This window comes from Anarhichas minor, unplaced genomic scaffold (assembly GCF_050575085.1).
Source record: "Anarhichas minor isolate MPS153535 unplaced genomic scaffold, ASM5057508v1 ptg000024l, whole genome shotgun sequence".
Classification (NCBI taxonomy): domain Eukaryota; kingdom Metazoa; phylum Chordata; class Actinopteri; order Perciformes; family Anarhichadidae; genus Anarhichas; species Anarhichas minor.
The window spans coordinates 15,356,668-15,376,411 of NW_027466470.1; the positions used below are offsets into that span (position 1 = coordinate 15,356,668).

Here is a 19,744-nt window from a genome sequence, read left to right on the forward strand (position 1 = left end):
GAACATTATATACCTAATGAAGGTCGGACTGCCTGAAACGTAATGTTAATAAATATTTCAGCAGTAAGTGGACAGTATGCGGCAGTTTTTCTCATTGTTTTACGACTGCACTTCCCTCTGACGCAACTGTCACACGTTGAGGTGTGCTGAAGGTTTTTTTCTAAATAGTTTGGACAAAAATGACTTAAATACACAACACCCGAACAGAATATTATAATAAAGGCCATCACGTATCCTATTGACATCAATACAAAACCCACAAAAACATTCTGGTCATAAACTAGCAAAATAGATTTGCTCAGTATTAAATTAGGTACTCCAATTTGCTCAAAAACAATATGAACATTATTCAATTTTAACTATATCCCTCTTAAGGTTTAGTCACTTTAAATCTAATTTAGTGATACAAATATTTTCATTACAATTACTGAAGATTTGGCAAAGTCTGTGAAAATGTAATAATTGTAACACCACACAATGAAAAAATACTTTAGAACTAGGTAATGCAGTTTCCCTATTGTCTTCATCACAACATAAAAATGTCTCAGTAACCTCTCAGAGAAATAAAATACTAAATTCAATTTATCTTCCAGCTGGATTGCTGTTGTGTACAGGAGCATCCGTTTTTTAAAATGGTACAGTGTACACCAGAGTATAATGTATACTGTGTTCATCTGTCTCTCTGCTGCAGAGGGTTATCCTCTGTGTCTGGTGCAGCTAATCTGTTGTTATTATGTAATGCAAAAATATTATTTTGACTTGCATCTGCTTCTGGGGGATGCTTTTATAAACTCATGTCAGTGGTCTGTGTTCCTGTGGCTATGAATCACTGCCTTCAATCTTTGCTGATAATGAAGAGGAACAGGGATGTCACTCTTTCTCTCCTGCAGTGAATCCCCATTTAACAGACTGTAGTGAATGACGAGAGTCCGCAAGAATGATCCATTCTGCTGTGTGAATGGAATCTGCATTAGTAAGTATTAATCTCCTGTTGTTTTGCAGTCAGTAAGTGGACAAGAACATGTTGAGTCTTAATAAGAATAATTATTTTGGGACATTTCATTTTCATTCAATGTGTGCAACCTTTTTTTTTTATGATTTTCTCTCAGCATCTCAGCATTTAATGATGCTCTCAAATACCTCTTTACAGAACTTGGACACCTTACACCCTCTAGTGGGAATCAAATGCAATCATTGAATATTTACATCAATTGTTCCCAAATTTGTATTGGCCTCATTGACACAGAGCTTATCTATCCTAATTGCAGAGACTAATGGCTTATAAATTAGCTTCTAGTTCTGGTTCTGAATAAATAAAACCGAAGGGTCATCCATTTCAAGCATAGTCATTTTTAATGCGTTGTTACAAAGAACTGAAGTGTTGCATACAGCATTATAATCAAGCCTCATCCATCTCCAAATACAGCAAGGCAAGCAAAGCATTTGGTTTGATTAGCATGACAGCAGCGAGCAGAAACCGAAGCGGCAGCATTTAGCTGAATCACATTAATTTGACAGGGCAGTGCAATAGGCTGAAGGCTGTGCAGAGTCTACAAGAAGTTAAAATCGGGCCTCATTCAAGGTCAAAGGTTGCAGTCACTGGTTTTCCATAGCAGTAGGCTTGTCCTTTGAGTCTGGGTAAAGCAGGAAGCCAGAGAAGGTGCTGTCATCCTCACTGCTGGAGTAAACTCCGTTCCAGTCTCTCAGCGTCTCCAGCCACACCTGGTCGCCTTCATTCAGCTGCATCAGTGCGAGGTTGGACGCCTGATCGATGTCCTGGCCGTACAGAGAATCCCGAGTTCGCAGCTTCCGTATCCCATTAATCACGAGGGCAGCACGCACGGGCCTGTTGCGCACGGTGATGTGGTAACTGAATAAGTAGACCCCCGGGTAGGTGGCGTTGAACTTGTTGAGTGCTGGGTCCCAGTGCCCCTCCCCGTTATAAAACACCTTATCAAACTTCACGGGCAGGCCGGGCGGAGGGAAGGACCTGCTCGGAAACAAGCCCACACTGAAGGCAGAGCGAATCTGTTCCACACTCTCACCCGGTGGGCCTTTAAGGCCCCGAGGCCCACGCCCACCTTTAGCTCCCCTCTCCCCCCGAAGCCCTGCCATGCCCCTGCCTCCTGGAGGTCCTGGGGGCCCTCTGGCACCAGTATCCCCCTTCCCACCCGGAGGCCCTGGCTCCCCTCTCTCTCCCTTTGCACCATCAGTTCCATTCACTCCTGGGGGGCCCATCTCACCTCCCAGACCAGGGGGCCCACGCTCACCCACATGACCTTTGTCGCCTGGTAAACACTCGCTTGTAAGTCCATGTTCACCTATCTGACCCTTTGTCCCAGCTACCCCAGGGGGACCCATAGGCCCCTCTCGCCCGGTGTTGCCCTTAGTCCCATTCAGGCCAGGCTCTCCTCTTTCTCCAGGGTCCCCTTTCAGACCACTGAAGCCACGTTCACCTTTCTCTCCTCTGGGGCCCGGATCACCTATAGAAAGTATATATTCACATAGCAAGACATGTTGTAATTAGAATACTTACATTTCCCAATAGTAATGTACATTTGCATGTGTGTGTAGGGTGCATTTATAGATATTTTAATCTCATCTAATTCAGTATGAATAAAGGAGATGATCTGATACGTAAAAGTTTTTACTGACCTCTCTCTCCTGGTTTTCCCGGGATGCCAGGGGCACCAGGAAGACCCACCGATCCTTGATCACCTTTGTCACCTGTGGTAGTTTTGATAAATAAAGCATAGAAAATGACAACATTCTTATACAGGATTTATACAGGACGGCGTTTTGCAAGAAAGGAGAGACGGATAGAGAGAGAGAAACGGAGAGGCAATCAAAAACTCTCCTGCTGTTAAGCCCCGTAGTACCTATGTCGCCATTGAGTCCGTTGGCTCCAGGTAGTCCTGCTGGTCCTGGGGGTCCTCTGAGCCCTGTTTCTCCCTTGTCTGCTGGTAACCCTGAAACAAAAAACAGAGAGGAGTATGAAGAAGAACAAAATTTGACCACCAAAAGCTAATTTGTCGGAAAATGATAATCCATTTTACCCAAAGGGCCCCTCTCTCCTGGCGGTCCTGGTGGCCCACTTTCTCCCATGGGCCCTACGGGGCCTCTCTCTGGCGGACAGCACTCACAGACGTTGAAGAAGCATTCATTGTAGTCAAGGGTATAGTTTCCGAGGGTGTTCCCGGGGGGCGCCATGGCATCGGTGGGGAACTCAGTGGAGTAAGTGTCGCTGGAGTAGGTGGTGCTGTCTGCAGGGGACAGGGAGTAAGCGTCCATTGTAACCTCAGTTGTCTCATCCGTCTGCAGGCTGCTAGAAGGAGATGGGGTCGTGGTGGTGGTGCGTCCGAATCCTCCACCCCCACCTCCGCCGCTGCTCCCAGCTCGAGGGGGCTTCTTGGTGTTCTGAGGTTTGGGCCAGTGTGTGGTTCTGGTGCTGGAGGCCTGCGTGGCCATCTGTACCACAAGGAGAGTGGTCAGGAGGACCAGGCGAACGGAAGGCATTCTGAGTGCTTGACGCAATAAGCTGTAAGGGAGAAGAGTGGAAGTTTTGAGGAATGTAGATAAAACAGGTGCAGCACTTTTTTTGTATTGCATCACAGTGTGTTACCGATGAATAGAAAAGCAACAAGTGCATCTTACCTGTTGATGTAAATGGTGTTGACTCTTCACTCCATCCCTTCCATCGACTGATTGATGCAGCCTGCCTCTTTCCTTATATTGGCCCGAGACAGAGAACAAGGGACTGAACACCGGGGTTATTAGGAGGTAGGTGGGCTGGCAGGAACAGATTACATGACTCCTGAGGGATATGAAATAAAGCAGGTCGTATACAAGGCAAGACTTTATTCTTTGTGATGTGGGATATGATTCCAGGGCCTGTGAGTGCACACACTGCTTAAATGGTGTTCACACACATGCTTGCTTTGTACACAAACAGCAGAAATATAAGGTTACACACAAAGACACACATCCGCAGAACATGCGTACATAAGCATAGAGTACACACACACACACACACACACACACATTGTTTGTAATAAATAGCACATCATGTGAGAGTTACTGGGTGCAACACCTTGTAGCGATCACACCAATTGGCAGCACCTCAAAGCAGAAAATGGATCACCATGCACCCAGTGGGAGAGGGATCAATGTCCCAAAACAGACGGCATGGCAACATTGATCCAACCGTTCATCTCTTTGATCAAACCAACCCAAAGAGCCCAGTAAACCTCATGGAAACCTGGCCCCACTGAACCAAGCTTTACGCGTCTCAGAATCTGTGCTGGATGTAGTTTCAAACCTCTGACATTAACTCTGAATGATTCCTCATTAGTTGCCAAGGTTCCACACACAATCTTATGTGGAGCCATATGATACTGTACATGAAAATAATAATAAATGAACAACTCAAAAGAGAAAAAAGGCGAAGAAGGTCATTACGAACATCGACAATTGTCTAGCTGAGGGTTGAGGATATTTCATGACAAACTGAGTACATACACTGCTTTATTATAGACCTGTGTTGTATAATGTGTGCTCTTAAAATACAAGAAAGAAAATTAAATCATCCAGATTAAATCACCCAAGCATCCTCAAGTATGTCATTGTTACCGCAGTGCCTATTTTAGTGTGTATGTTGGCAAATCATACTGCCACGCCCCTATTTCTCTAAAGAAGGAAACAGAAGTACTGAAGCTATTGCTATTGGGCTCGGTTAAAAAAATAAATTGATATTAGAGTTTATGCAGGAAAAAAACAATACCAAATCAGATGAAAAACAAGGAAACAGGTGGAGGTGGAGGAGGACAAGGAACACCTGATCTGTCAGCCTGAGAGGAGAGACACCCCGCAATTATTGAACTAACATCCATAAGTGGGAGAAATGAGGGTGAAAGTGATGACATCAGGCAAAGATTTTCTCCCAGAAGTAATTCATTTCATAAATGTATTTGGGCTGCACCGAATAGCTCGAAGCTTCATAACCTTGACATCATTCATTTATTGTTCAAATATTGTTGTCTATTAAAGCCTTTTTTAATGCATGCGATTGTAATATGAGATGCATTTAGTTAAACGGTGTGTGTGCATTAAAACAGCCGGCTGGGCCTTCATCAGGTGCGCCGTACACACGGTCTGAGGCAGTGCCCAGTCTAAGCACGGATTTGTGCTGCACTGTTTGTGAAAGAGGCCCAATGACAACACTATACTTTACTATTACAAAACAAAACTGAAGTTAGATTCACTTATTCCTTTGCTTAAAAAGGTCCAGTGTGTAGGATTTGGCATCATCTATCTGTGAGGTTTCAGATTGCAATCAACGGAAACTCCTCCCGTGGGCCAAGTGTGTAGAGGAACTACGGTTTGTTTTATAGTATTATATTCCATTTCTGCAAATAGTTCCCCCTAAATGCTACACTGTACCTTCAATTAAGTGTTAAACGTTTAATACTATTTGTGACTGCATTAATTAGATTCGTGTGTGTGAGTATGAATTGTGACGTTGATAGGACTGTCAGAGAAATATTACTCCAGGAAGCCACCAGGTGGCAGTGTTGGGTCAATGCACTGCTGTCACAACATCTGAACAAAGGCCTCTTCTCGCAATTATTATAACCCATATTATAATCTAAAGTGTGTTATTGTGTCATACCATTTTATCTGAATTTAAATTGTGCTGCATATATAGCTGCTTTATTTGTGTGCGTCTACAAATATGGTATGGAGTGTATTCTATTGATTAATGTCCAGTTGACATGAAAAGTCAGCAGGGTCATAACAATGTGGAGATGCATTTAGATTTAATATCACTCTGATATCAGATGACATCATCATTTCAATCCGCAATGTCTTATCCATCGTATGATCCTGCAGCTGCGCACTTTTGTCATAATGGATGAGTCAGTGTCAAAAGATCTACTTCCGCTAAATACTTTCAAAATAAAGCTCCGATTTAAATAACATCCTTTGTGCAAACCAGTTGGCTTTGTTTGCTATGTTTTTGCTTTATTAAGACATCCACAGCTGACTACCGGTCTTATTCTCGATTGGTTTGACACAAGCTCAAGAATGCAGACGTGTGTGTGGAGTATGTGCTGTTGAATGCGGAGACAGAGCACGCTATCCGAGGGAAGAGACGGGGTCAGCGGCGGAAAAGGAGGACACCTCCAGTCACATCGTCGAGTCTCGGCCCCGCCGGTGACATGTCTCTCGTTGGGGTGGATCCAACCCGAAATATCAGTCATCCTACAATGGGCTGCGGGAGATCGGCTCAACTCGGAGAATCCTCTCGCAGCTGTTCAGAGAGCCGAAGATAGGACCGAGACATCGGACCGAGTCAGTGACGGTGGCCTGCCCGCGTTTTGTCGTGCGCTTCTCGGCCCGGTGTCTGGCAGTCTGCCGTGCACAGTGCGCGTATGCGGTCGGAGTAGAGACAACAGGCCTCCGTAGAAAACACTTTAGATGTTGAAATTCAGTCTTTGCCAATCGATTTTTCGTCACACTCCCGGCGAGCGGATGGAGTGAATTGTGCAATTTAAAAAAAAAAAAAAAAAAAAAAGGAGAGAGAGACAGACCGCAGTTTGGTTGCGTGTGATGATAGGAGACACAATGACGCTCTTGTCTCTTCTGGGTCGGATCATGCGTTATTTTCTCCTCAGGCCGGAGACGTTGTTCCTGCTGTGCATAAGTCTGGCGCTGTGGAGTTACTTCTTCCACACGGACGAGGTGAAGACCATCGTCAAGTCCAGCCGGGACGCCGTGAAGATGGTGAAGGGGAAAGTGGCGGAGATGATGCAGAACGACCGGCTGGGAGGCCTCAGCGTCCTGGACGCGGAGTTCTCCAAGACCTGGGACTTCAAGAACAACAACGTAGCCGTGTACTCCATACAGGGGAGGCGAGACCACATGGAGGACCGCTTCGAGGTGCTCACCGACATCGCCAACAAGAGCCACCCGTCCATATTCGGGATATTTGACGGCCACGGTGGAGAGGTATGGCTGGGAGGGGAGAGGTTAGACAGGCCGATGTTGTCCGCGTGCGTTAGGCTGGACTCATCCAGACCTGCAGCTGCACGCGAGTTAGCGCCACTTTGAATTCAGTGCACAGGTAGAGAGACGGGGAGGTATTGGGAGAAAGCACACAGTAGCTCAATATTTGCTGCTTTTTTGGGGGGGGGGGGGGGGTGCATGCTCAACAATACAACCTATTGTGAAATGTGTGGAGATGTATCACAACAACACTGTGACATGATATATAATATTCTGAATAAAGTGATATTATAAGAGATAGAAAATAACAGCACCGTGCCAGGTTTCTATGGGAACACAGTTAATTACTGTGCCACATACATATGCCTTGAGCCCCCCCCCTCTCCATCATTGTCTTCTTCTGTGTGAACACCTCCTCTGTCCTGCTGCCAATCAGGGAGTTGACTTTGGATGCATCACAAAGACCTTGTGTGTGTGTGTGTGTGTGTGTGTGTGTGTGTGCGTGCGGGGGTTAGTTGTGTGTGTGTGTGTGAGAGTAGTTTTTGTCTATCTTTCCACCGCTCCCTGTGTCGTCAAGGGTCAGTGGTTTCTCATGGCTCCCTTCAGACCACGTGTCCTAGCCGCCATCTGTCACACTGCCACCCCCTGTCCCCCAGAGGTTCCAGTCAATGATACTGGCTGAGTTCCTGATTTACAGCCCAATATTCCTGTTTCACATCATTTATTGCTTTTTTTTCCACTAACGCAACACAGGAACATATTTAGATGGTTTTGTCGAGACAGCAATCCCAAACCCAAAGATATTCAGTTGACTGTCATTGACGGCTAAGACAACCAGCAAATAGCCTTTTTCAATTTGAGAGGCTGGAAGCAGTGACGTTTGGGCATTAGCTCTATTCATTAGGTATCTTACATATTTAGGGGGTTTATTAATCTTAATTATAAAAAGTTGAACTCAGGAGTTTTCTAATTTAAACCCAGTTCTAGTTTGAATCATTATTCTAACACACATTCATCAATGTACATCTTCCAAGCTCTGTGTACAAAGTGTTATTTGCAACTAAAAGATGAATGTCAGGGTTGAGCATATAGTTCTTATATCGTATCCGCAATAAACGTTCATGAATGAAAATGAAAGCTCCGTCTCTCAAACCAAATGTTCTCCTGCTGGTTTAACGTCGGGTCACACCAGAACATTCATTCCCGGTTCTGATCCGCTGCACATCGGCACTTACAGTTTGATTGGGGAAAAATACTAAAGGGAACTCCCCGTTCTCTTTTTGTAAAAGATTAGTTGCCGCTTGTTTGTGTTCAATCGTAGAGAGAGAGACAACAAACAGAGAGTCAAAGGTGTTTACGGATCCCTCTCCATTCCTGTCCCCTAAACACATATTTATCTTTCCTGTCCGTCCTAACATCTCTCACTCTTTCTCCCTCATTTTTTCTTTCCTTTTATTTGCTCAAATGTGCATCTCTGTGTATTCATTTGTGTTTGCCCCATTCTTTTATATTTCATCTTTCAGTCACAGTCAAATAGGGTTTGGACTGGAAAATAATGTGTCACTCTGACATGGACCTCAGCTGTCATAGGGTCATGAGCATCAATACACAGACCTCATCCTGATATATGGAAACACACACACACACACACAGTGCTAAAAAGTAAACACCAACAGTATATGCAGATAGTAAAACGATGGGGGACGGGTCCAAAGTTAAGGGTTGTGTGGAAAAGCTGTTTGTGTCTTCTGGGACTCTCAATGCCGGCGGTGTTGTCGGGAAATATCACAACATGTGTGGATATCCTATTTGCTGTGATTTGTTTTATGCAGTTTGGCAGAACTGTAAAAACAAACACGCACTCGCACAAACATCGGCAATATTAAATGAAGTGAATGCCGCCAAACCAAACACAGGCCGGTAGAACCAGGCTGCCTCTGGCAGTGCGGTGTGTTCCCGGCTCTGGAAATATGCAGGACATTTCTCAAACGCCGCTCTGTTTTTTTTATCTCCCTGTATTTTTATCGAGGTGGTGAGTTTCTGGCCCAGAATTATAAAAAGTCAGCACAAAGCTGCTGCTCCCCTTCATGATTTACAGAGACTATACCTGCTGCTGAAGCAGGAACTTTTGAAAAGTTTACAACTTTTAAAAAGGCTTTTCGCACTACTTTGCTACATAAAATTGAATTCATGACTCGTGGGGCAATAGAGCAGCGATGTCAATAAGAGATCCACGATACAGATTAATCAACCTCATTAAATCCTCAGACTGTGAAATATTTGAGTCATTTATGAAGTCTGTAAGTGGAAATTTATTTCGTGGCTCACTGAGTGCCCTTTTCTCGCTCCACTAAATGAATGAGTACATTTGTCCAGCAGAAGGGAGAGAGAGAGAAAGAGGGCAGCAGTAAGAGACGGTTACACTCTATGATCACTGGGAATGCCATAATCACGTCCAGGTGTCGTTTCCTCGCTGTATTCTACTCCCAATGCCGTTTAATTAATGACAAACATTTTCAGTCTGGTGGTTGTGAGTTTTTGTTTGCGAATGAATGTTGAAGGTCTGTAGCTGTGCTGTAGAACTGCTTTCACACATCATCAGAACATCAGAAAGACAAACGGTGAAGCGTGCAAGTGGAACGGCCCAAAGTGCAATCATTTCCATAAGAGCTGTGAATATGAAATATGTACTCTGTATCTGCCGCGACATTAAGATGGTATGACGGTTTCCTAGTAACGATTTGATTCGACAGCATTAGCATAATGGAAATCTTGGCAGAGAAAGAAAAGGAAGAAGACTATGGAGGAGGAGGAGGAGGAGGAGGTTGTTGTTCAATAATTCAACACAGAGCACCTGCTGTATGAAACGAAAGAAGTACTCATGTAAAGAGTACTGGGTCAAATTACCTGGTAACAACAGGGGGAAACCTAAATAGTAACAACATTATTTCTTCTATTCTGGGGACCAAACTGAGGATAATTAATCACAAAATGTGATGAACCGTACATGTATAATGCAGTGCAGCCAGTTATATGAATAAGAACAGATTTTTTTTGTTTAGTAGAAAATGAAAGCCAAACATAACTTTATTATTATGAATATTGATTAGTGCAGCTTTGAGCTTTACAGGATAAAGTAGCTGAACATGGGATGACTGCAGATTAGCCTTAAAATCTTGCAGTAATGTATGAGTTACACAAGCAGTAACATCTCTTACAGCTGTCTATGTATTACTGACATAAAGTAGATCATTCTGAACCTTTTAAGCTAATTTGAAACAATCAATACCACAACAGCTCTGTGCTTCTTCCGGCGACTTAACCCCCCCCCCCCGTGTTCTTCTTCCCTCCCCTCCCCCCCCCCCTCTCTCCCAGGCTGCGGCTGACTACGTGAAGGCCCACCTGCCAGACTCCCTGAAGCAGCAGCTGCAGAACTTTGAGAGAGAGAAGAGAGAGAGCGCTCTCTCTTACGGCAGCATCCTCGAGCAGCGCATCCTGACTGTGGATCGGGAGATGCTGGACAAGCTCTCTGCCAACCACGATGAAGCAGGTTAGGGGGTGGAGGAGAGTGGTTGGAAGTGAATATTTATAGTTGTGTGTGTGGTGGGGGGACAGTTAATGGGTCAACAGAGAGAAGACGGGAAGAAAGCTGTAAGGGCAGTTGCAGTAAAAGAAAAATATAATGATATTTGGCTCTAGAGTAGCGCTCCAGCCGCGGCGATTTCCAGCAACATCCAATCCTCCACGAGACATCCAACCATTTTATTATCAAGTCTATGCATCCAACACACAAGCGAAAGCAACTTCAACAACAGCAAGTCCTCCTCGAGAAATCCACATGACAAACAATTCCTTAGTTTAACAGACAATGACAGCTGAATGACTCATAGCACATCCAATAACGTTTGTTTTTACCTCTTGTCCATAAATCCAGTCGCGTCTGTTCTTCCACTCCCACTTAATCCCTTGTTTGAAATCAAGTAATTTCCAGCGTCCGAGGAGTAGTGCGGAAAAAAAATCCATCACGTTCAGTTTTTTTTTTTACTTAATATAGTGGCTATTCCGTTTCTAAAGTCATAGCCCATGCAGCAATAGAGGAGTTGTTTTAACGCACCTTTGTTGGAGATCCAGGCGCTTTTTGTTTGTTGTTCTAAAATAATAAATAAACTCATATCCTACCAAATGTTGAAGGCCAATAAACAATGTCAGACTCAAATGTGTTTGTGTGAGAGAGGGAAAATAATATATGTATCGAAGATGATACTGATATATTCTTAAACGATGAGAAGAGACGGTGAAAAGACTTTGTTCGGTCTCCACTAAAGCTAGGACTTCCTCTCTCCCCGAGTTTTTTCCTAAACATGTTTAACTTTACCACAACCCCAATTTGCCAATCAAAATCAGTGAATCACGGCTATCAACAAAACATAAAGAGAGGTCTTGAAACAATGATAATTATTCTGTAAATGTAAACACAAACTGCTATTCTGGCTCCTGCATGCTCCACTTGTAGTGCAGGCTGAGTGTTGTATTACGCTGTAGTTGATTCACTCACTCACTCACTCACTCGCTCACTCCCTCATGTCATTGTAGGTTACTCTACATGTACGCTCAGGCCTGGGGATTAGGTGGTCTAATCTATACAAATCACTGTATTTATTATAGTGCGGCACATCAATGAAAATATAATAGTGGCAGATATGATCATACCAGAGATCTCTTGATATTTTCATTCCTGGAGATATATTTACTGACATTTTGGACGTGGCCCAAGACTGTTGTAACGCTCCCTGTTATCTTAAATGTCACATAAACCAAACATTACCTTTCATTCTCTTGTTTGCTCTGAACAGCAACCACAAGCAACACATTAGATAATTCATTAAATCTGGCACAAAAAGTTTTTTTCTCTTGCAACACAGGTGCAGTGTGACAGCAAGAGATGTGGAAAACCATTACATCTTATGATGTGATGAACCCCATGCTTCTGTTGCTCCCGCTGTTTCAAATAAACAGGCAACCAGATTTAATTCAGAATTGTTGGAACATTAACTAAAAAACAACTTTCTGGACTGTTTCCTCTTATTTTTTTTGTCCTTCTCATCCGATCTCCCCATGCAGGAACCACATGTCTGGTAGCCCTGCTTTCAGACAGAGAACTCACAGTGGCAAACGTTGGAGACTCTCGCGGCGTGTTGTGTGACAAAGACGGAAACGCTGTCGCACTGTCGCACGACCACAAGCCGTACCAGCTGAAGGAGCGCAAGAGGATCAAGAGGGCAGGTAGAGAAAACAACCCCGTCAAATATCCCACACACTGAATGTACCTGCACTGCGCTCTCGCGGGGAGGAATTTAGGGCCCTTTGTTGCCATCTGTTGGTCAAGTTAGAAACAGCATTGTGTTTGATAACGCACAGGGTCAGACTTAACTGAAATAGATACCTAGGCTGTGTGATTAAAAGAGTTTCACAGGTGATCTTTGTTTATTAAGTTATATCAAATCAACCCAGTATTTGAAACGTCAGCTCTTTCCAGCTCATTTCAGTTTTCTGCCACACTTACTCATTATTTTGAGCAGATCATCAGACTGTGCTTAAACCTTTTCACTCTTGTTTCTTCACTTCCAGGAGGTTTCATCAGTTTTAATGGATCCTGGAGAGTCCAGGGTATCCTGGCCATGTCCCGCTCCCTAGGGGACTACCCACTTAAAAACCTCAACGTAGTCATCCCCGACCCCGATATCATGACCTTTGACATGGACAAGCTGCAGCCAGAGTTCATGATCCTGGCCTCAGACGGCCTGTGGGACGCTTTCAGCAACGAGGAGGCCGTCCGGTTCGTCCGCGAGCGTCTGGACGAGCCTCACTTCGGCGCCAAGAGCATCGTCCTCCAGTCCTTCTACCGCGGCTGCCCCGACAACATCACCGTCATGGTGGTGAAGTTCAAAAGTGGAGCTGGGGGGAGCAGCAAGGCGGGGGAGTAGGTCAGGGTCAAGATCGGGAGCTCACATTGTGATCAATGTTTTCAACGATTCTCCGCATCTTCTGGGTGAAGCAGTGAGCGTGATATCACTGGAGGAAGTATGGACACTGGGAACCAAACATGTGCACACGCATACAGACACACATGCAAAAACGTGTACAAAATAATGATGTTTTGTTTTGTTTTGTAGGTTTTTGATTGAATTAAGGGCATTCGAACACAATACTCATCTCATAACCATCTGTTCACTTAACGATAAACACATACTGAGAACAGTGGAGATGCATGAACACAGACAGACAGACAGCAGACAGGGGATTTCTCTTAACCAGCACACATTAGACTGTGATTGAATAACTACTGTTTGCTGTACATGCACATACATGGTACAGCTCCACTGGAGGCTTCTTCGAAGAAGGCTTCAACTAGTGCCTACTTAAGAATTACTGCGCAACCACAGGACGCTACTGCAAATGTATTTGCGATCACACCACCCTGCTTGCTGCATTGTGACGATGCTCTGGATTAATGTATGCGTCTGTCACAGTTTTGACCTGGAAAATGTTGTCAAATACAAAAAAAGACTCCAGTGGATCGATACCTTTTATAATTGAAGTGATGCTGCACCTAAAATCTAACTCTTGAGTATCAAACACTCACCGCCTGCAGACTTGAGAGGTATAGCTCTTAACCATGGTTTCACCCTCTGGCTGCAGACGGCTTGAAACGGTGTCACATGTGGAAAAGAAGTTGCATAAATATGAATTTAATAAGCAACAGATCTGATTGGCCAGCTGCTCTTTTGGCAGGACTTTGGCCAATCACAGCTCCCACTGCTGCTCTGTGGGTTGGATTTTGTTCAACCTTTAGGTGCTTGCACATCTTTAAATGACCAAGAACTGTCTTTAAGTTAAAACAGACATGGAAATTGTAAATGTTTAAGCAGGAAACTTGAGCAATTGGAATAATTAACATTTAAAAGCCTTTTTTTTTTTTTTTTTTTTTTAAGTAATGTGATTCCATTTAGTAATAACTAATTCATCATTTAAAGATGAAAGTAAACCGAATTAGTAATACAAATTTTTACTTTTGAGTTTTTATGGGATTTTAATGTAGATTTGATTAAACAATTTATACTGGTAATCATTTTTTTAAAGGCTGATCAATTTATTAATTGTTTGTAATTAACAAAGACAAAATCCATCCACGTATGCAAGTATGGATGTAACTGTTTAATGTTAAGGTTGAACCAATGAATGAGCTCAGGGTTGGTCATGCCACTTTTCTCATTGAAGGCAGAAACTGCAAAATTGTACTTCCACTTTTCAAGTGCAGACGGTTAGTGATACTCAGAAGAGAGATTCTGGGTGGAGTATTACTTCAACATACAACACATGCACACAGACACACAAACGTTTTTTTTTAATTTATTTATTTTTTGAAGGTTGAATTCTTACATATCAGCCAATGTAAACGCTGTATATCCTCAGTAATACAAGAGGGTTTTAATGTACGTAGAACCTGATTTAGTTGCTGACCTCTTGGTAACTGCAGTTTCATGGAGTAAACTGTTCCATCAAAGTTGTTTTACACCATCTGTATATCAGGGCATGTGCTTCCGCTTATCCATGTCATGAACAACGTACATACAATGTTACCGTGGACACTGGTGCCTGCCTTTGACCCCCAGCCCCCTCCTCCAGAAAAGGACTAAAAGGTGACGCATCGTGAACTGTACAACCCGGAATGCAGTAGCTAGTAATATGATATGCTCCAACTGTCAAGAAAGGTGACAGTAAAACTTAATTTGCTGCTGTTTCATGTTCAACTCCATATTACCACTGTGTTTAAAGACATTTGCATCAATTGAGAGACGCCTTTTTTATTTAACAGTTTACCGAATGCCTTATTTATTGTTGAGTGCTTGGGTGTGTCTGTCGGATTGCCAAATCAGCATACTGTATAATATTTTTTGTCCTGTAAATTACCCATCACTTTTTTGAGCTGATGCTCAATGCAAAAAGAAAAGGCAGTGTAAAAAAACAAATCTGTATGTAAACTATCAGTATTAAACTAAGTCTTTCATCTTGAATGCATTTCCAGTCTTGATTATCTCAAAGGCCTTCTGGCACTACACTACTCACATCAACATGTGCAGCACCCTCACCAGTTCATTGACAGAACAACTCTTTATTTTCAACTGTCTTTTTAAATTAAATTCTCATCAGTTTTTCAAAAGGTTTCATTTTATTTATGTTTCACCACTTTCTCATTCATGTTAGACGAATATGTATTCTGATCAAGCAGCTACGTTGTAAGTGCCTTGCTCAAGGGCACAGCCAAAGAGATAAGTAATGACCAATATGTTTTATCATCTCTCCAGAAATTTCAATCAATTGTGTTCTTTCCACCAACCACCTGTCTCACGAAGCTGCACATTTCGCGAACACATAGGCAAAAAAAATGAAGTGATGAGATCAGAGTGAAGTTGGGGTGGGGTGGGGGGGGGAACACGTGACGTCTTCCGCGTGTTTCCGGGATGCGTTTGTCGGACCACAAATAGCTTTCCATACAGACCACGACTGAGCGCTGCTGTCTGCAAGGTAACCCAACCCCGCTGCAGCCCTCCGGCGGGACGCAGACAGCTCGGAAGCACTCGATGATGCCAACATTAGTGACGGTCTTTACCAGGTGGAGAGACTCAGAATAGCTCGACATTGACTGATCCAAATGTCAAAGACCCGTGTTGGAACATTCGGGCGTCTCATAAACATAAAGTCAACTGCGTCACACTACTTTACTGGAAACCCCTTGCCTATATTCTATACAGATTTGGCACTTCGTTAGTGACACAGGTGCGCGGGCAGCAGAGAAAGAAACTTGGCATTGAACAATCTTAGACACAAGCACGAATTACACAACTCTGCTTTGAGGGGTGTTTGAATTTAAGTCACAATATGGGACAACAAGGCTCCAAGTCCTCCATAGAAGCACGGGTGGTTTTTCAGCGCGTTGGCGCAGTGGACATGTGTGAGAAAACGGATGCATGTTGTTCTCCGGCCTCTGTTGTCCGCATTCAGAAGAAGGTGACCGGTCAGACGGCTTGTCCTCGCTCTTCCCCGCGGCCACTGGAGAAGTCAGCGGCCCATTCTTGGACCCAGAGCCGCAGTGACACCGAGGGACTGGTGTACGTGATGGACAATCCTACCGGTGGCGTGTGGGTGAAGCCGGGAGAGAAATGGACCAGAACTTGATGCAACAGTCAAATCCCCAGGTGGAATTAAGATGGAATTAAGTGAAGCACCCCGTGCTTGGACGCACTCCGTGTGTCCTTAAGCTCTGGAGTCTTTTCAGTAGGATGCTGCTGATTTGGGTTCCCTCGCTGAAGTGCTCTGTGGAGTCGAAGTGGATTTAAATCGTCTCCGGGACATGAGTTGGCTGGACTGATCACTCTAATGTGTTGATTTAGTCTATATGAGACATTATATTCAGTGTCAGATTGCACGAGAGGAAGATCGTTAGGGGTGATGAAGAGTGCCAGTCATGCGCACTGAGAAAACGTATTTTCTTTGGAAACAGCGTAATTGTTATGTCTGTTATAATAATAAATAAAGTCTTTAAAAATGATGTGGAGCGGATCAAATAAAAGAAGGGAGTCCGGGTTAAGTCAGTAGAGAGTTGGATATGTTTGGTGAGCATTGTGAGAACAGCTAACATCAACCACTTTGCTGTTTAAATGAACTAGAGTGGCTCGTAAGCACAGTGCACTTTGGCACAGTTGGCCACCCTTCCAATGACTGACAGAACTTCATTTATTTTTCCTTCCTTTTATATTTGAATATCCTGTTTTTATATACTATATATTGATGGTAGTTTATTATTATATTGATGGACTTGAGGTCAATGACCCACTTTTATACTTAAGACTGGATGTTTGTTCAGTAGGTCTCTCACAGCAGCATAGTCTCCTTTTGTTTGTGAGAAGCTCTGAAACGTTGAGGTTGTTTGGGGACAGTGGGTCTGAGCGATACAAGATCCACTTGACCTTTCACATGTATGTCAAGAGGATGGTTGGACTGTGTGAATGTTTGAAACGTATGTTGAAATTAAGGATTTAACGACTTTAAAAAAACACCATTATTTGCTTTATTTTACAATATAGAGGACTATATTGCTGGTTCAGTTAGAAAACTGCATTTCTTTCTTTAGCAGGTGAAGTCTGGATATTGTTGTTGTTTACCCATTGATTGACATTTTCAATGAGGCAACTGGTTTTAAGTGAGATTGCAATGCCTGAACTGTGTCAAAATGTAATTTCGGGCAAATTATTGTATGTGTGCAACAATGTATCCATGGCAGCATGGTCCTATATAAACAAACAAACTAATGACTCTTTATCTTTTTCTAATTTAGAAGCGTTTTACTAAAGTGGATTTCATTCATCATTTACAGCAATATACTTTTCCATATGGCTGATTGTCTTTTCAATGTGCGTTTAGTGAACGAGCAGAATGTCTTCAGTAAAATAACAGGATAACCTTTTGTAACCTTTATTCATGACAAGATTAGTGTCACTGCTTAAAACGCGGGTGAACAATATTGTTTTAACAGATGCAATAAGTTTGCAAAACTCTACTCATACAGCGTATATAAACAAGGGATATCCTCTGGGTGGTACACACTTTGCCCCCTGGTGTGGCGCCTTATCTGTGAGCGTGAGTAAGTCAGTCAGCGTGGAGCTAATGGCTCATCTATTAAACTCCGGTCAACGCACAAAGCAAACACTGCGTCAAAAGAGCACTGTACTTGGATTATGTGCCTTTCCCACTTGAGTTGACTGTTTTTATATCTCCACGTCGCCATGGGACTGCAAGGGTCTAAACCAGAGGCCCAAGTTATCCTTCTGGGCCTGGACAACGCTGGAAAATCAACTCTCCTCTACAAACTGAAGCACAATATGTCCGTCAGCACTGTTCCTACGATCGGCTTCAACGTGGAAATGCTCGAGGCGAGGAAGAACAGGAAGAGCGTCGCCATAACCCTGTGGGATGTCGGTGGCCAGGGAAAGATGCGCGAGTACTGGCCGAGTTTCCACCAGGACGCGGCGGTCGTCGTGTTTGTTGTGGACAGCTCGGGCAGGGAGCGTCTGGAGGAGGCGCGGAAGGAGCTGGAGAAAACACTGAAGAGCGAGCAGCTGCGGGGCCGTCCGCTGGTTCTTCTCGCCAACAAACAGGACGTGAACGGCGCTCTGACTGTCACTGAAATCAAGGACTGGTTTAACCTGAGGAAGATTTGCTCAGGTCGGGATTGGTTCGTTCAGCCCTGTTCAGCGTCGACGGGATTTGGAGTTGAAGAAGCTTTCAGACAAGTGGTCCAAATGGTCAAATAAAATGAAAGAATCAACATTTATTTGTACGAAATGAGATATTTTCAAAACATTGATTATATGACACGTTCATTTTGAAATAAGTGTGTAAATCCAAACCCCTCCTTACCAACAATAAATCATATTTAATGAGATCGGACCTTTTGGTTAAGTCACTTATTTTATGCGCATGCACAGATCCCAGTTGGAACAACAGCATCTTGCAAGATGCTTAAGAGTGAGTGAAAATATTAGGCTACTTCCTCTGACACTAATGGATACCACAGGAAACATAAGATACCATGGAGTCTATTACCGTGCATTAGAACCACAGTTGAGTGTACTAATAAGCTACTGTAGAAATTATTTTTACCAGTGTGCAGCCTATCTTCAATTATTAAGCAGAATTCTATTATCTCACTGAGCCTTGGGCATTTAGATTAAACTCTTGGGTTCACAAAGGCTTCATTGATACATCATCAATATCAGCGAATAACAAAGACACAGTCTGCATGCATGCAGTTTGAGAAAAACAACACTTTGGCTGGCGTAATAAAGCATTGATAAATAATTAATAAAACAAATAAAAAGTTGTTTTTTCATTATCCATTCCAGCCTGTAGTGGTAAATGTTTATAAGCTGTTAATGATTCGTGATGAATTAAAGAGCGAGCCAGAAAGGAATTTTTACGACATGGCAACCCCAAAGTTATTCTTATTGATGTTTTATTACTGATTACTAAAGCATAATAATACCTGATTTATTAACATTAGCAAAGCCATTATAAAGCGTGCCTTTTTAGAAAATGAACCAAGCTTGAACATTCGTTGATCCTCTAAATAGCGATGAAAGCGAGCGATACAATCTTCGGCCGGTACAGGGCATGGACGCTTCTTGTATAGATCCGCACAGTCAAGGCTGCTGCAGGGGAAACAGTAGGGCGGTTTGTTTGTGTGTATCCGACATGTCCATTATAGTGAATATAATCTCAAAAGTCGAATGGTGAAACCGTTCATTTATCAAACTGACGTCCTTGTCATGCACATAGCTTGTCCCATGTCGGACTCCGGCCGTCTTCTGCTCCCACCGCACACCGTTTCTTCATATGTCGGCAGGCGTTTGCATTCATCGTATGAGGGCAGCTGAGAAGCGGCAGCTGGCTCCATCAAAGCGCTCGGTGTGCTGTTGCTCTCCACGAGCGGCTCCTGGGACGTGGTGACAGTTGGGTGTCCGCTGTGAGGCGGGGTGAGCTGCTGCCTGGATCTGGAACACAACATTCGCTGGACGAAGTATCCCGCAGCGAAGAGAAGCAGCATAATAAGCACCCCAGAAAGTTTCCGGGTGACCATGGCGATGTTGTAGTAAGTGTTGTCCATTAACTGCTTGCAACA

The 19,744-nt window shown here is 43.6% G+C and overlaps 3 protein-coding genes across 3 annotated transcripts; 2 read left to right on the forward strand and 1 right to left on the reverse strand.

Annotated features, from left to right (window-relative positions):
• Positions 1-1,075: 1,075 nt before the first annotated feature.
• Positions 1,076-7,380, reverse strand: otol1a (otolin 1a). Its single transcript, XM_076097895.1, has 5 exons — positions 3,655-7,380; positions 3,057-3,538; positions 2,880-2,969; positions 2,656-2,727; positions 1,076-2,483 (listed from the first exon to the last, which is right to left on the reverse strand). Exons 2-5 carry the CDS (start codon positions 3,514-3,516, stop codon positions 1,597-1,599), a joined length of 1,509 nt encoding a protein of 502 aa, XP_075954010.1. The 5' UTR covers positions 3,517-3,538; positions 3,655-7,380; the 3' UTR covers positions 1,076-1,596.
• ppm1la (protein phosphatase, Mg2+/Mn2+ dependent, 1La) lies at positions 5,989-15,080 on the forward strand. The gene is made up of 4 exons (XM_076097899.1): positions 5,989-7,008; positions 10,381-10,555; positions 12,127-12,288; positions 12,634-15,080. Exons 1-4 carry the CDS (start codon positions 6,610-6,612, stop codon positions 12,987-12,989), a joined length of 1,092 nt encoding a protein of 363 aa, XP_075954014.1. The 5' UTR covers positions 5,989-6,609; the 3' UTR covers positions 12,990-15,080.
• A 2,769-nt stretch (positions 15,081-17,849) lies between these two features.
• Positions 17,850-18,391, forward strand: arl14 (ADP-ribosylation factor-like 14). Its single transcript, XM_076098267.1, has one exon. The coding sequence runs from the start codon at positions 17,850-17,852 to the stop codon at positions 18,375-18,377; it is 528 nt and encodes a 175-aa protein (XP_075954382.1). The 3' UTR covers positions 18,378-18,391.
• The last annotated feature ends 1,353 nt before the right edge of the window (positions 18,392-19,744 follow it).

Coding starts and splice junctions, on each gene's coding strand:
- otol1a (XM_076097895.1), bottom strand. CDS start 3,516: ATGCCTTCCGTTCGCCTGGTCCTCCTGACCACTCTCCTTGTGGTACAG. Junction 2,970..3,056: donor AGGAGAGAGGGGCCCTTTGG/GTAAAATGGATT, acceptor TTTTTGTTTCAG/GGTTACCAGCAGACAAGGGA. Junction 2,728..2,879: donor CGGACTCAATGGCGACATAG/GTACTACGGGGC, acceptor AAACTACCACAG/GTGACAAAGGTGATCAAGGA.
- ppm1la (XM_076097899.1), top strand. CDS start 6,610: ATGATAGGAGACACAATGACGCTCTTGTCTCTTCTGGGTCGGATCATG. Junction 7,009..10,380: donor TTGACGGCCACGGTGGAGAG/GTATGGCTGGGA, acceptor CCTCTCTCCCAG/GCTGCGGCTGACTACGTGAA. Junction 10,556..12,126: donor TGCCAACCACGATGAAGCAG/GTTAGGGGGTGG, acceptor CTCCCCATGCAG/GAACCACATGTCTGGTAGCC.
- arl14 (XM_076098267.1), top strand. CDS start 17,850: ATGGGACTGCAAGGGTCTAAACCAGAGGCCCAAGTTATCCTTCTGGGC.